Source organism: Stegostoma tigrinum, chromosome 26 (genome assembly GCF_030684315.1).
Source record: "Stegostoma tigrinum isolate sSteTig4 chromosome 26, sSteTig4.hap1, whole genome shotgun sequence".
NCBI lineage: Eukaryota > Metazoa > Chordata > Chondrichthyes > Orectolobiformes > Stegostomatidae > Stegostoma > Stegostoma tigrinum.
In genome coordinates, this window is record NC_081379.1 from 15,358,417 (window position 1) to 15,373,452 (window position 15,036).

The following is a 15,036-nucleotide window of genomic DNA, read 5'->3' on the forward strand; positions in this document are numbered from 1 at the left end:
GTCGATTCCCCTAACTATCGAGTCCCCTACCACGAGTACTTTTCTATTCTGCCCCCTGCCCTTCTTTGCCACAGTGTCAGGCTCAGTGCCAGAGAACTGACTACTATGGCTTTCATAGGAGCATTATAAAAATGTAGCATCAAGCCATGTCATGAAATATTGGGTCAAATGACAAAAGATTGCTCAGAGACAGTAGTAAGGTACAGAAGTGAAGAGGTGTAGAGAGGGTAATCCAGTGCATTGGACTGAGGCAACTAAATATGCAACCGCCTTTGGTAGCGCAGTTAAAATTGGGGAAGCTGCAGGATCTAGAATTTGATTAGCATAGATATCTCTGAGGGAGAGACAGGGCCATGGATGGATTTGAAAACAAAGATGGGAGTTTTAAAATTAACACTATGCCTGAATGTGGACCAAAAATAAGTCAGGAAATGCAAGGGTCATATATGAAGTGGACTTGGTGAGAAAAAATCTGAGTGGTGGCCATTTGGATGATCACAAGTTTACCAAGTGTATAATGTCAGACATGAGCAAGGAATCAATTCTAGAGGTAACAAAAATATTATTGAAGGTTTCAGGCAGCAGATAAGCTTAAACAAGGCAACGTTGAGCACTGTTGCACAAGTGAAGTAGATGGTCTTACTAGTTGGAAGCTTATTCTGGAGACAAATATGACATTCAAGTTGTGCATGTACCGTGTAGACTAGAATAACCTCAGTTTACGGGATGAAGGATCGAATCAGTAGCCAGGCAACAGATTTTGAACGGAACAAAAGGTAATGGCTTTGTTAAATCAACATGTAATCTGTCCCAAGTACTAAACAGCCAACACTTTCAATCTTTCAAGGCAAATACTTGAAGATGTAATCAGGCAGGGAGACTTCATTAATGGGAAAAGTACGGTAGTATGGCGCACTGACCTCTACATCGCCGAGGCCAGACGCCAACTCTCCGACACCACCTCCTACCGCCTCCCCGACCATGACCCACACCCGAGCACCAAACCATCATCTCCAACACCATTCACGACCTCATCACCTCAGGGGACCTCCCACCCACAGCCTCCAACCTCATTGTTCCCCAACCCCGCACGGCCTGTTTCTATCTCCTTCCCAAAATCCACAAACCTGCCTGCCCTGGTCGACCCATCGTCTCAGCCTGCTCCTGCCCCACCGAACTCATCTCCACCTATCTGGACTCCATTTTCTCCCCTTTGGTCCAGGAACTCCCCACCTGCGTCCGTGACACCACCCACGCCCACCACCTCCTCCAGGACTTCCAATTCCCTGGCCCCCAACACCTCATATTCACCATGGACTTCCAGTCCCTGTACACCTGCATTCCGCATGGAGATGGCCTCAAGGCCCTCCGCTTCTTCCTGTCCCGCAGGCCTGACCAGTCCCCCTCCACCGACACTCTCATCCGCCTAGCTGAACTCGTCCTCACACTCAACAACTTCTCTTTTGACTCCTCCCACTTCCTACAGACTAAGGGGGTGGCCATGGGCACCCGCATGGGCCCCAGCTATGCCTGCCTCTTTGTAGGTTACGTGGAACAGTCCCTCTTCCGCACCTACACAGGCCCCAAACCCCACCTCTTCCTCCGGTACATTGATGACCGTATCGGCGCTGCCTCTTGCTCCCCAGAGGAGCTCGAACAGTTCATCCACTTCACCAACACCTTCCACCCCAACCTTCAGTTCACCTGGGCCATCTCCAGCACATCCCTCACCTTCCTGGACCTCTCAGTCTCCATCTCAGGCAACCAGCTTGTAAGTGATGTCCATTTCAAGCCCACCGACTCCCACAGCTACCTAGAATACACCTCCTCCCACCCACCCTCCTGCAAAAATTCCATCCCCTATTCCCAATTCCTCCGCCTCCGCCGCATCTGCTCCCACGATAAGACATTCCACTCCCGCACATCCCAGATGTCCAAGTTCTTTAAGGACCACAACTTTCCCCCCACAGTGATCGAGAACGCCCTTGACCGCGTCTCCCGTATTTCCCGCAACACATCCCTCACACCCCGCCCCCGCCAAAACCGCCCAAAGAGGATCCCCCTCGTTCTCACACACCACCCTACCAACCTCCGGATACAACGCATCATCCTCCGACACTTCCGCCATCTACAATCCGACCCCACCACCCAAGACATTTTCCATTCCCCCCCCCGTCTGCTTTCCGGAGAGACCACTCTCTCCGTGACTCCCTTGTTCGCTCCACACTGCCCTCCAACCCCACCACACCCGGCACCTTCCCCTGCAACCGCAGGAAATGCTACACTTGTCCCCACACCTCCTCCCTCACCCCTATCCCAGGCCCCAAGATGACATTCCACATTAAGCAGAGGTTCACCTGCACATCTGCCAATGTGGTATACTGCATCCGCTGTACCCGGTGCAGCTTCCTCTACATTGGGGAAACCGAGCGGAGGCTTGGAGACCGCTTTGCAGAACACCTCCGCTCAGTTCGCAACAAACAACTGCACCTCCCAGTCGCAAACCATTTCCACTCCCCCTCCCATTCTCTAGATGACATGTCCATCATGGGCCTCCTGCACTGCCACAATGATGCCACCCGAAGGTTGCAGGAACAGCAACTCATATTCCGCCTGGGAACCCTGCAGCCATATGGTATCAATGTGGACTTCGCCAGTTTCAAAATCTCCCCTTCCCCTACTGCATCCCTAAACCAGCCTAGTTCGTCCCCTCCCCCCACTGCACCACACAACCAGCCCAGCTCTTCCCCCCCCACCCACTGCATCCCAAAACCAGTCCAACCTGTCTCTGCCTCCCTAACCGGTTCTTCCTCTCACCCATCCCTTCCTCCCATACCAAGCCGCACCCCCAGCTACCTACTAACCTCATCCCACCTCCTTGACCTGTCCGTCTTCCCTGGACTGACCTATCCCCTCCCTACCTCCCCACCTATACTCTCTCCACCTATCTTCTTTACTCTCCATCTTCGGTCCGCCTCCCCCTCTCTCCCTATTTATTCCAGCTCCCTCTCCCCATCCCCCTCTCTGATGAAGGGTCTAGGCCCGAAACGTCAGCTTTTGTGCTCCTGAGATGCTGCTTGGCCTGCTGTGTTCATCCAGCCTCACATTTTATTATCTTGGAATTCTCCAGCATCTGCAGTTCCCATTATCTTTCTTACACCTCAGTCAGGTTTTCTTTTATGATCATAATGTCTATGAAGTGATCCATTATCGGCTCATGGAAAGAAAGGGTCTTGGTTCCAACTGAACAAACATTCTGGAGGAAGTTCATTAGGGAGATAATGCAAGCTGAATTGTTATCCACAGAGTTAAACATTGGATGGGTTATTTGGGCAGGAAAGAAATTGGCATGATTATCCCCAAATGGGTGCTTTGAGCAGGAAGATCAATCAAAGAGTGCAATAGAGCAATGAAAAGACCTAGTTAGTTCTGGTTGTCTGTTATCATTTTAATCTGTTAACTCTACCTCTACTGTTAATAACCATGTAACTTAGGTTAGCCTGGTATCTCTTAGAGATGCCATTGTCTCTTATCAAGTGTAATGTAGTTAACTTGTCTTAAACTAATGTAATCTGCTATCTTAGAATATGATAAATTTCTCAAATATGTGCTAAAAACTTATTAGTGGCTAGTCCTTCATCACTTACAGTCGTGAGCCCCATAGACAAGTTTGACAAGAAAAATTGATGGTCACATTTCTATCCAAGAAAATCCTAGCAGAGCCAGCCATCAGCTGCAGATATGCCTTACAATACCAACCGTTACCAGCTCATGGTTGGAGTAGAGTTTTGCCACCAATCCTTCTTTCTGTACTGGGCCTAAGGACATGCATCATTAACATTGATCGAAAGTGAACTGCTAGTGATTCTTAAGAAGAAGAGACACTTGCCTTTACAACAACATCAAACTTATTGCACATTAACAGTAGATACAAGTTACATGGGCTAGCTAGACATAATTACTAAGACTATCAGGAGCCAGAGTTAGCACATCTGACCCCATTGGGATTTCAACCTCGACTCCTAATTCTCTCCCCAAAACTGACATGATAAGTTTGAGTGAAACTTAATGTAGCCTTGTATATGAAGCCTTTTGTATATATTTCCTCCCAAACTATTTTCCAAATAGTTAATAACTACGCATTCGGGTATACAGCTATCTTTTTATTTACCGCTGTTTCATCACCCCCCCAAACCGCCTCATTTCATAAATTCAGGCAGTAAGGAGGTAACACAATTCTTCCAGAATGTGGTCTCTTTGAACTTGAAAGACTTGTTGGTCTTTGGCTTGAGGTTTGTTGACCTTGATTCTGATCATAGAATCATGGGGTTACTAGAGTGTGGACGCAGGCATTCGGCCCAACCTTCCGAGGAGCAGCCCACCCAGACCTCCTCCCCTCCCCTCATCCCTTTAATGCTGCATTTCCCATGGACAGCCCACCTAGCCTGCCCATCCCTGGGCACTATTGATAATTTAGCATGCCGATCCACCTAACCTGTGGGAAGAAACTGGAGCATCCAGAGGAAACCCACGCAGACATGTGGAGAATGTGCAAACTCCACACAGACAGTGGTCCAAGTTTGGAATCAAATCCAGGCCACTGGCACTGTGAGATAGTTATGCTAACCAGTGTGCCACTGTGCCACCTTGCTGCCTAATTGTGATCTTGATTGACCTGTGAATAATTACTCCCTTGGAGGATCTTTTGTCTCTTGGATGTCCTTTGCTGAGGACTTAATTCTTCCTAAGCTCAGTAGAAGTCCAGTTCTTTATCTGGAGGACTCTTAATTTCCTGAATTCCCTTTACAGAGGAACGTTTCTCCTGTCATCTCAAGCAGATTATTCATAATATAATCAGGAACCTGCTCCATGGAAACAAGTACTGTCTTCTTTGAACTATTCTGGATATTTATGTCAGGCAATTTCTTCATTTTAGCCATGTCCTGAATGTACGGATACTGAATTCAGTGCAGCTCATCTCCATTTTACTTAAGTGTTTCTTTATGCTCAATATGCTATTAAAACTGATTTCAAGTATGTAAGTGCTTTACTTCAATTCTGGATGTCTTGCTGATGAACTAGATGTTTTCTCATCTTCAGTCATGGTACCACAGGACTGCCACTTTCTAAGCATTATCTCTGTCATTGAAACTGATTACTCTTGCTTGAAAGATAATGGATATAAATGTTGCTATCGAATTTGTGTCAGCTCATATCTGGCATCAATATCAAATTTATTAAATCAGTTTATTCACCACACTGTTTTACTATCTGAATAACTTCAGCTTAAGATTGATCAGTAAATTTAAATGAGTTGTGCTGCTCATTTTTGTTTGTAGAATTTGCTCCTTTGGAAAAAATTGCTGATTTTTGTTTTTTGAATTTTTGTTGGTGATAATAGACGTGTTTTCCAGACTTGACAATCCTCTATAATTGCATATTTCACAATGATTTCTGAGACCTTCAATCCCTTTTGAGATTTCTAGCTACCACACCACTGCATCAGATTTGACTGGACATCTGGCAATGTTAAGTGCTGCCAGTGTATCCTTTCTGAGACATCTTCCCAAAAGGAAGCTGAAATAACTGGTTCTTCAGTCATATACCATCTGCTCAGTATAATACACAGTTCAGTTGTATAATGTAAGTTGTCTCTGAGTTTGAAATACAGTCAGTACATGAAGTATATGTTCTAAGCCAACTTAATGGACTTCTGGTCTGACCATTCCTCAACACAATCCTGGCGAATGATAGCACATTCTTGGTTATTCATTCTTGTTGAATTTGCAAACGTCTCTTTTAGCTTGCTGCCTATTGATTCTATTGTGATATTATAACTGTTCATGGATTGAAAGAATCAGCAATAACTCTTTTTGGATTAAACTGTTTCTTGAAATGAAAGGGACAAAGACAAGCTGCTACACAGAGACTGAAAGCAATTAGCCATGCCTTGGCAAGATTACAAAAACAAATCTGCTTGACACCTGCTTAATAAACTGGATGCTTTATTGCCACAAAGGACAAGGATTGCCCTGCAGAAGAATTTAGGGAGTTAATTGCAGGAAAAAATGTGTCTTAAACAGATAGCTAACACCGAATGTGACAAGGAACAGGGGAGCTACTTCTGATAAGAAGGCAAGCTGTAGCCTTGAAGTCTCCAAAAGAATGTTGAGGATGAAAGAATCTTTTGAATCATCAAGAATATCACATTACAAACTTGAAAGATAGAAAATTGTATAAGAATCGAACACCAGTCTTCTACCTTTAGCAGAACTCTGGAGAACAAGTTTACAGAAGGATTGAACCTTGGACATCTCCAGAGACAGACTGCTGTTGATGGAATTGCGGCCAGATGTCATCATTAATTAGGTATTTGCCAAGTTGGTTTGTGAGGCTTAACTTGATTACTTGAGGGGTCTTATTTTGGTTGCCCTGTACAATAAAGTTTTAATCATTGCTTTAGTACTTGATTGTCTGTGAGATTTCTTAATAAATAGCCACATTTGTGGTAACTTGTATTCTGGGTAAATCACCACTACTCAGCTACATGAAACATTTCTTTTATGCCATTGTGAGTAAGCTCAGTAGATTCTTTCTTCTTTTTGCATTCTGCCATTAGTCTAAAAAGTCCAATGACATCTTCGACGTTTGCCCTTTGGCTAATTGACAATAGTTTATTTTTAATGGACCAATTCTTCCCTAAGAATTAGTTGAACTCTTTATGCTACCTCGAGGATGATGAAGTGAAGAGCTTCGTATGGGTTCAACAGTGGGAAATATTGATTGTGAATTAAGTATTCCATGCCAACTCCCTTACTTTCTTTGTGTTGCAGTGTTATTTGAAACATTTCTTTAGACTTGAGAATTATTCCACCTGAAGCATTCTGTTTCATCAAAATAAGCTGCAATTTCTGTTCCCTCAGCAATGATATTTGATCTGATAAGACAGTGACAAGATCCTCTGCCAAAAGCTTAAATTTAGAAGATGTTCATAGACGTTAAAAAGGTTTCTTGATCAGTAAGGGGATCGAGGGTTAAAGGAAGAAGGCAGGCAAATGAAGTTGAGAAACATGCCAGCCATGATCGAATGCTGAGGCAGATTCGATGAGCTGAATATCCTAATTTTGCTGCTGATTCTTGTGGTCTTTATCAAACTCTAGTTGGTTTAACTGTCAATTTCCCCTAGGTATGCCTCCGATATCTTTTCTAATGTTGATGGTTTTAATTTATTAACACCTCATTATTGATCAGAATTTGATGTGATGTTGCTCTGAAGTTCTAGTCATGACCAATAGTTTTATAGATGTAGAATGAATCTGTCAAAGCATTACCAGGGCACTGCTTGTGCCTGTGAGGCTTTTTTGTTCTGTTGCACAGACAATGACTCTGAGAATCTGCAGTTTGACCTGCTCTTTGTGTTGACTTCTCACTTGCCTGGAGAGTGTTTATAAGTGGATAGATTCTGTTGCTCTTCTGTGATAGGATTGGCCTTCTCCTTTCTCAGATATATCTCCTTCCAGCGCAATTTAATAGCTTTCGCCAAAGTCAAATCTTTTTGGACTGTATGTTCTGACTCATTATTAATTCAAACAATAATTCTACTTCTTATGAATTCATTTTGTAAAACTTTATGGTCATAGTTTTAAACTAATTGGTGGAGGTCATTACTTTATGATTTATCTTCAGATTCCCCTTGATGCTGAATACTTGTATTAAATTTTGCCCTTTCAAGAATTTTGTTTGTTCTTTGAAGAAAGTAATTATCAAAATCTTGAAGAAATTCTTCAAAAGTGTGCGCCTTCTTTTATATTTTGATGGTTATAATATCATCAGCTGTAGATCCTGTTGAATCCAATAGTGGAATACATATTTAGCTTAAGATTTCCTACTTAACTTTAAAGCAACTCTGATTTCTTTAGATGTAAAATGCTGTGTTCTGCTTGACTCATCTCTGAAGTTAAATCAATTCAGTATTATTAGTTCTCTGTTATTACTTCTTAATGCAGGTCTTTATTTTTCCTGCCCCTACTGCTGTTTTAAATCTGCAGTACCTCAATGTTGTTAGTAATCTGCTGTTTTGTAAACTTCAATTTTGTATTAAATCAATGTTGCTGTATTTCTCTGCCTGCAAGATTTGGTTATTTTACATAATGGCAATGCTGTCTTTTTGTTCTTGTTTTGCAAGCTTTTAATCTCTGGCTACATGTATTTCTTTTCTTATTGAGCTTCAAATGCTGTATTAGGACAATGCAGTATATTTTCTATTTCTTTTAAAACTTTAAAATCTGTTAAATTGCAATAATGTACATCTACTCTGCCAGCTGGGGGCGTTTGCAGACCTCTTTTGTGACCAAAATGATTGTCAGCTGAAGGATTTTCGCCATCTGTAACCAAGATAGAGGCTTCCCATTTCTCCATGGGAAAAACAGATGCTTTTCTACACTTGCCGGCCAAATACTCAATGCAGATCCTTTTTCCAAATCTTTCAAAAATGTTTTTTTTTATGGCTGCGCCTTAATAAATCTTCTCGCCAAATCCACAGTTTAAAGTCTATGTCTCCCAACGTTACCACAGTCTTAAAATTCTTCAAAGTACCTTCTTCTGCCAGAGTCTGTATTCTAAAACTTTAAATTACCTTCGGTCATCTCAAGTGTGTTTTGCAACATTTTCAATGCTATAGCCTTGGTATTACTCCATCCAGTGGCCCAAGACTTCACTTCTGAAGCTGCATCTTCTATCCACACACGTTGGCAGTGACAATCCCTGTGAACAGAGAGTATTCCTTTCCTAACTTCTGTCTTTCTCAGCCTGGTCATTTGCACAGCTAATTTAACTATTTTTTTTCCTTGTCTATGAGGATTTTTAGCTTTAATCACAGAGCTTGTAACCAGTCACATTCCAGCTGAACCTCAATTTGGGTCTGGCCGTATAGATTCTTCTCCTCTGACAATGTTTAACTATCCAGTGTGACTACATTTTCTATTCTCCTAGTGGCCGGCACTGCCGTCCTTGCACTTCCTATCAGCTCTGAGGTGAGGGTTAAATGGACTTTATTAGACATAATTACTTCGAGTCTTGGGAGCTAGAAATAACACATCTGATCTCATTGGAATCTCAAGTTACATTTCTGATTTTTCATTCAAGTCTTCATGATATGATCAGTTTGGGTAGAGCTTAATGCAGTCTCCAATTTTAATTATTTCAGAACTGTTACCTTATACAATCATCACATTGGAAATAGCACATGGTTTGTAGAATCAATTACATGTAGCCAGTGATGCAGAGAAATCTGGAACAAAAGATTGATTTAAAGGCCACTTGCAAGTCAAACTAGTGTATGAATGAAGGTGAAATTCATGTGAAGCCATGAACTGATGTGAGCATTAATTTGGAGACATGATTTAAAGATCAAACTGATTTGGAATGTGACCCCAACCCTAGATTGGCAATGATTTGGTTTAAGGTCCAGCAATGTAACGTAATCAACTTTAGGAGGGGTATGTTAAAATATAGAACATAAAACAGCACAGCACAGTACAGGCCCTTCGACCCATGATATTGTGCCGATCTATTATCCTACTCTAAGGTCAAACTACCCTGCATATCCTATATTTTACTATCATCCGCGTGCCTATCCAAGAGTTGCTTAAATGTTCCTAATGTATCTGACTCCAGTACCACCGCTGGCAGTGCATCCCATGCACCCACCACTCTCAGTGTGAAGAACCTACCTCTGACATCTCCCCTAAACCTTCCTCCAATCACCTTAAGATCATGCCCCCCCGTAATAGTTATTTCTGCCCTAGGAAAAAGTCTCCTGGCTATCCAGTCTATCAATGCTTTTCATCATCTTATACACCTCTTTCAAGTCATCTCTCATCCTTCTTCACTCCAATGAGAAAAGCCCTAGCTCCCTCAACCTTTCCTCATTGGACCTGCCCTCCAGTCCAGGTAGAATCCTAATAAATCTCCTCTGCACCACTCTAAAGCTTCTGCATCCTTCCTGTAATGAGCGACCAGAACTGAACACAATATTCCAAGTGTGGTTTAACCGGGGTCTTATAGAGCTGCAGCATAACCTCGTGGATCTTAAACTCAAATCCACTGCCAATGAAAGCCAACACACCATATGCCTTCTTAACAACCCTATCAATTTGGGTAGCAACTTTGAGGGATCAATGAATGTGGACCCCAAAACCTCCCTTGGGCGACTCTCTGCGTGGAGTTTGTACATTCTCCCCATGTCTGCATGGGTTTCCTCCGGGTGCTTTGGTTTCCTCCCACAGTCCAAAGATGTGCAAGTTAGGTGGATTGGCCATAGTGTTCAGAGATGTGTAGATTATTGGGATGGGTCTGGATGGGATGTGGACTTGTTGGGTCAAAGGGTCTGTTCCCTTTCTTGAATAAGGAAATAAGATTTGCCGCCCTCCAATTATCCAGTACTACTCCAGTGGACAGTGAGGACGCAAAGATCATTGTCAAAAGCGCAGCAATCTCATCCCTCACTTCCCGTTTTAACCTTGGGTATATTCTATCCGGCCCAGGGGACTTAACTATCCTCACGTTTTTCAAAATTTTTATCACATCCTCCTTCCTAACATCAACCTGTTTGAGCATACCAACCTGTTTCTTGCTGTCCTCACAAACAACAGGAGCATCTGGAGGAATCCCATGCAGACACTGGGAGAATGTACAAACTCCACACAGACAGTCGCCCAAGGGTGGAATCGAACCTGGGTTCTCGGCACTATGAGGCAGCAGTGCTAGCCACTGTGCCACCCATTTATGATTATTTGGAAAAGCACAGTTTTAAAACAGTCAGCATGGCTTTGTGAGGGCAAGGTCAAGGTCCCTGTCACTGGTGAATACTGAAGCAAAGTGTTCATTAAGGACTTCCCCTACCTCCTCCAACTCCAGGCACAAGTCCCCTCCACCATCCCTGATCAGCCATACTCTCTCTCTGATCATCCGTTTGTTCCTCACATAAGTATAGAACACCTTGGGGTTTTCCTTAATCCTACCTGCCAAGGTTTTTTCACATCCCCTTTCATTCTCCTAAGCCATTCTTCAGTGCCTTCCTGGCTACCTTGTAGCCCTCTAGAGTTCTGTCCGATCCTTGCTGCCTCAACCTTAAGTAAGCTTCCTCCTTCCTCTTGACTAGATGTTCCACATGTCTTGTCAGCCAAGGTTCCTTCACCTTACCATCCCTTCCTTGCCTCAGTCGGTCAAACCTATCCAGTACTTGCAGCAAGTGCTCCCTAAACAACCACCACATTTCTGTCTTGCATTTCCCTGAGAACATCTGTTCCCAATTTGTGCTCTACATTTCTATGCTCCTTCTTCAATGGGATTCATTGATGTTACACAGGATCAAATGTATAGGCTGGTCTTTTGTAGTTAAAACCTTTGAATAAGGTAGTTCTGATTTTGTATTGATTGATTAAAAGAATTGATACTTTGATTTTCCACACCTCAAAATCAATATTTCATTCAGATTAAGAGGGAATTGGTTGAAAGAAGAAAATGACAGTCCAGGCACCCAGAGTGCTGTCATGTGCCTTGTACCAACTGGTTAGATAGTCACTGAAAAATATAGTTCAAATCCCACCTACGTCCATGACACCACCCACACCCTCCACCTCCTCCAGAACTTCCAATTCCCTGGTCCCCAACACCTCATTTTCACCATGGACATCCAGTCCTTATACACCTGCATTCCTCATGCAGATGGTCTCAAGGCCCTCCATTTCTTCCAGTCTCCCTCCACCGACACCCTCATCCGCCTAGCCGAACTCGTCCTCATCCCCAACAACTTCTCTTTCGATTCCTCCCACTTCCTACAGACAAAGGTAGTGGCCATGGGTACCTGCATGGGCCCAAGCTATGCCTGCCTCTTTGTAGGTTACGTGGAACAGTCCCTCTTCCGCGCCTACACTGGCCCCAAACCCCACCTCTTCCTCTGTTACATTGATGACTGTATCGGTGCCACGTCTTGCTCCCAAGAGGAGCTTGAGCAGTTCATCTACTTCACCAACACCTTCCAGCCCAACCTTAAGTTCACCTGGGCCTTCTCCAACACATCCCTCACTTTCCTGGACCTCTCTATCTCCATCTCAGGCAACCAGCTAGAAACTGATGTCCATTTCAAGCCCATCGACTCCCACAGCTACCTAGAATACATCTCCTCCCACCCACCCCCCTGCAAAATTTCCCTCCCCTATTCCCAATTCCTTCGCCTCCACCGCATCTGCTCCCAGGATGAGGCATTCCACTCCCGCACAACCCAGATGTCCGTGTTCTTCAAGGATCGCAACGTCCCCCCCCACAGTGGTTGAGAACGCCCTCGACCGTGTCTCCCGCATTTCCCGCAACACATCCCTCACACCTTGCCCTGCAATAACCGCCCAAAGAGAATCCCCCTAGTCCTTACACACCACCCCACCAACCTCTGGATACAACACATCATCCTTCCGCCATCTACAATCCGACCCCACCACCCAAGACATTTTTCCATCCCCACTCTTGTCTGCCTTCCGGAGAGACCACTCTCGACGGGACTCCCTTGTCTGCTCCACGCTCCCCTTCAACCCCACCACACCCGGCACCTTCCCCTGCAACCGCAGGAAGTGCTACACTTGCCCCCACACCTCCTCCCTCACCCCCATTCCAGGCCCCAAGATGACTTTCCATATCAAGCAGATGTTCACCTGCACATCTGCCAATGTGGTATACTGTACCCACTGTACCCGTTGTGGCTTCCTCTACATTTGGGAAACCAAGCGGAGGTTTGGGGACTGCTTTGCAGAACACCTCCGCTCAGTTCGCAATAAACAACTGCACCTCCCAGTCGCGAACCATTTTAACTCCCCCTCCCATTCCTTAGACAACATGTCCATCATGGGCCTCCTGCAGTGCCACAATGATGCCACCCGAAGGTTGCAGGAACAGCAATTCATATTCCGCTTGGGTACCCTACAGCCCAATGGTATCAGTGTGGACTTCACAAGCTTCAAAATCTCCCCTTCCCCCACTGCATGCCAAAACCAGCCCAGCTCGTCCCCTTCCACCACTGCATCCGAAAACCAGCCCAGCTTGCCCCGCCTCCCTAACCTGTTCTTCCTGTCACCTATCCCCTCCTCCCACCTTAAGCCGCACCTCCATTTCCCACCTACTAACCTCATCCCACCTCCTTGACCTGTCCGTCTTCCCCGGACTGACCTATCCCCTCCCTACCTCCCCACCTATACTCTCCTCTCCACCTACCTTCTCCTCTATCCATCTTATAAAAGGTTCTGAAATAAATAGGGAGAGAGGGTCCACCTCCCCCTCTCTCCCTATTTATTTCAGAACCCTCTTCCCATCCCCCTCTCTGATGAAGGGTCTAGGCCCGACACGTCAGCTTTTGTGCTCCTGAGATGCTGCTTGGCCTTGTGTGTTCATCCAGCTTCACACTTTGTTATCAAGGATGATGTTGTGCCTTTGTTTAGGAAAGGATTTAACAAGAAGCCAGTGAACTATAAACTTGTGAATCTGACTTTGGTGGCGGGTAAGTTGTTGGAAGTGATTCTAAAGGATAGAATTTATTTGAATTTAGAGATGCAAGGACTGATTAAGGATAGTCAGCATGTTTTATATGAGGGAAATGTGTTGCAAACTTGATTGAGTTTTTTGATGGATTAATCATGAAAATTTATGAGGGCAGAGTGATTGACATTGTTTATTTGGATTTTAGAAGAGCCTTTGACAGGGTTTTGCATTGTAGACTAATTAGTAGAGTTAGATGACATGGGATTCAAGGTGACCTTGCCAATTGGATGCAAAATTGGCTTAACAGCAAGAGACAGAGAGATGGTAGAGGGTTGTTTATCGGTCTGGAGGCCTATGATCAGTAGTGACCCTAGGGATCAGTGCTTGGTCCACTGCAGTTTTCTTTTAAACAGACACATGAACAACTCACTGTGTAATGAACCTCCAGGGGTCGTGGTGGATGAGGGTACAGATACATCTTTTAAAAGATGTTTGGATAAGTGTATGAATAAGAAATGTTTGGAGGGATATGGGCCAAATACAGGCAGAAGGGACTAGTTTAGTTTGCGATTGTGGTCAACATGTTCTGGTTGTACCAAAGGGTCTGTTTCTGTGCAGTATGACTAAGATATATTATTCATGAGTGTTAATGAGAAATTTTTAATTTCATTTCCTGACTCAGATAGTAACAACAAATTGCCTGCATATATTTCATTTAACTTTAAAATGACATTCTAAGGTACAAGAGTGTTATCACAGAAAATTTGCTATCTGTGATTGTGTCCCTCTAAGCAGGCGGAGCTACTGTTGTCCAGACCAAGTCCTCCTTTACTTCCAGCAGCACCTCCTCCAAAAAGATTGGAAGGTGAGAAGTGACATTTTTTATCTTCAGAATATAACAATAAATAAATTTAATAAATAAAACAATAAAACAGTGAATAAATTGCCTAATTCTCAGACACTGCTTCCTATCTTCCCCCAAAGAACATGTCCCTACCACTGAACATCAAGCTGTTCTTTCCAGGACTGTTACTAATCTCATCTCCTCTTCACAGTTTCTGACATCATAGTCCCTCAACATCACGCAGCCCACTTCTACCTCCTTCCCAAAATCCACAAACAGAACTGCTCTGTTTCTGTTCCTGCCTCACTGAACTTACTTATTCCTATTTTGACTTTACCTTTCTCCCCTCCTTTGTTCTGCCTCTTCCTACTTGCCTCTGATTCTTCTGATGCTTTACAATGGTTCCAGAATTTCCAGATGCTGCCTCCTCTTCACCACAATATCTTTACATGTCCATCTTCCCTCAGGGTGGTCTGAAGGCCCTCCGCTTCTGTCTTGAAAAGAGGCCTGAAGAGTCCTCATCTACCATCACCATCCTCTTTCACATGCTGAACTCATTCTCACTTTGAATAACTTTTTCCATTTAACTCAACTCACTTTCTTAAACCTAAAGGTGTAGCTATGTGTACCAGCAAGTGCCCCATTTATTCCTGTCTCTTTTTGGG

General features: G+C 44.1%; 1 protein-coding gene across 4 annotated transcripts in view; it reads left to right on the forward strand.

Moving 5' to 3' along the window:
- Positions 1-15,036, forward strand: part of smtnb (smoothelin b) — a 276,452-nt gene that overhangs the window by 220,719 nt on the left and 40,697 nt on the right. For 3 of the 4 annotated variants that reach the window (XM_048555897.1, XM_048555894.1, XM_048555896.1), the window contains exon 15: positions 14,320-14,392. In XM_048555897.1, the coding sequence (XP_048411854.1) occupies positions 14,320-14,392 (73 nt within the window). The remainder of the gene's footprint in view (positions 1-14,319; positions 14,393-15,036) is intronic. The other variant, XM_048555895.1, reaches the window with a different exon arrangement.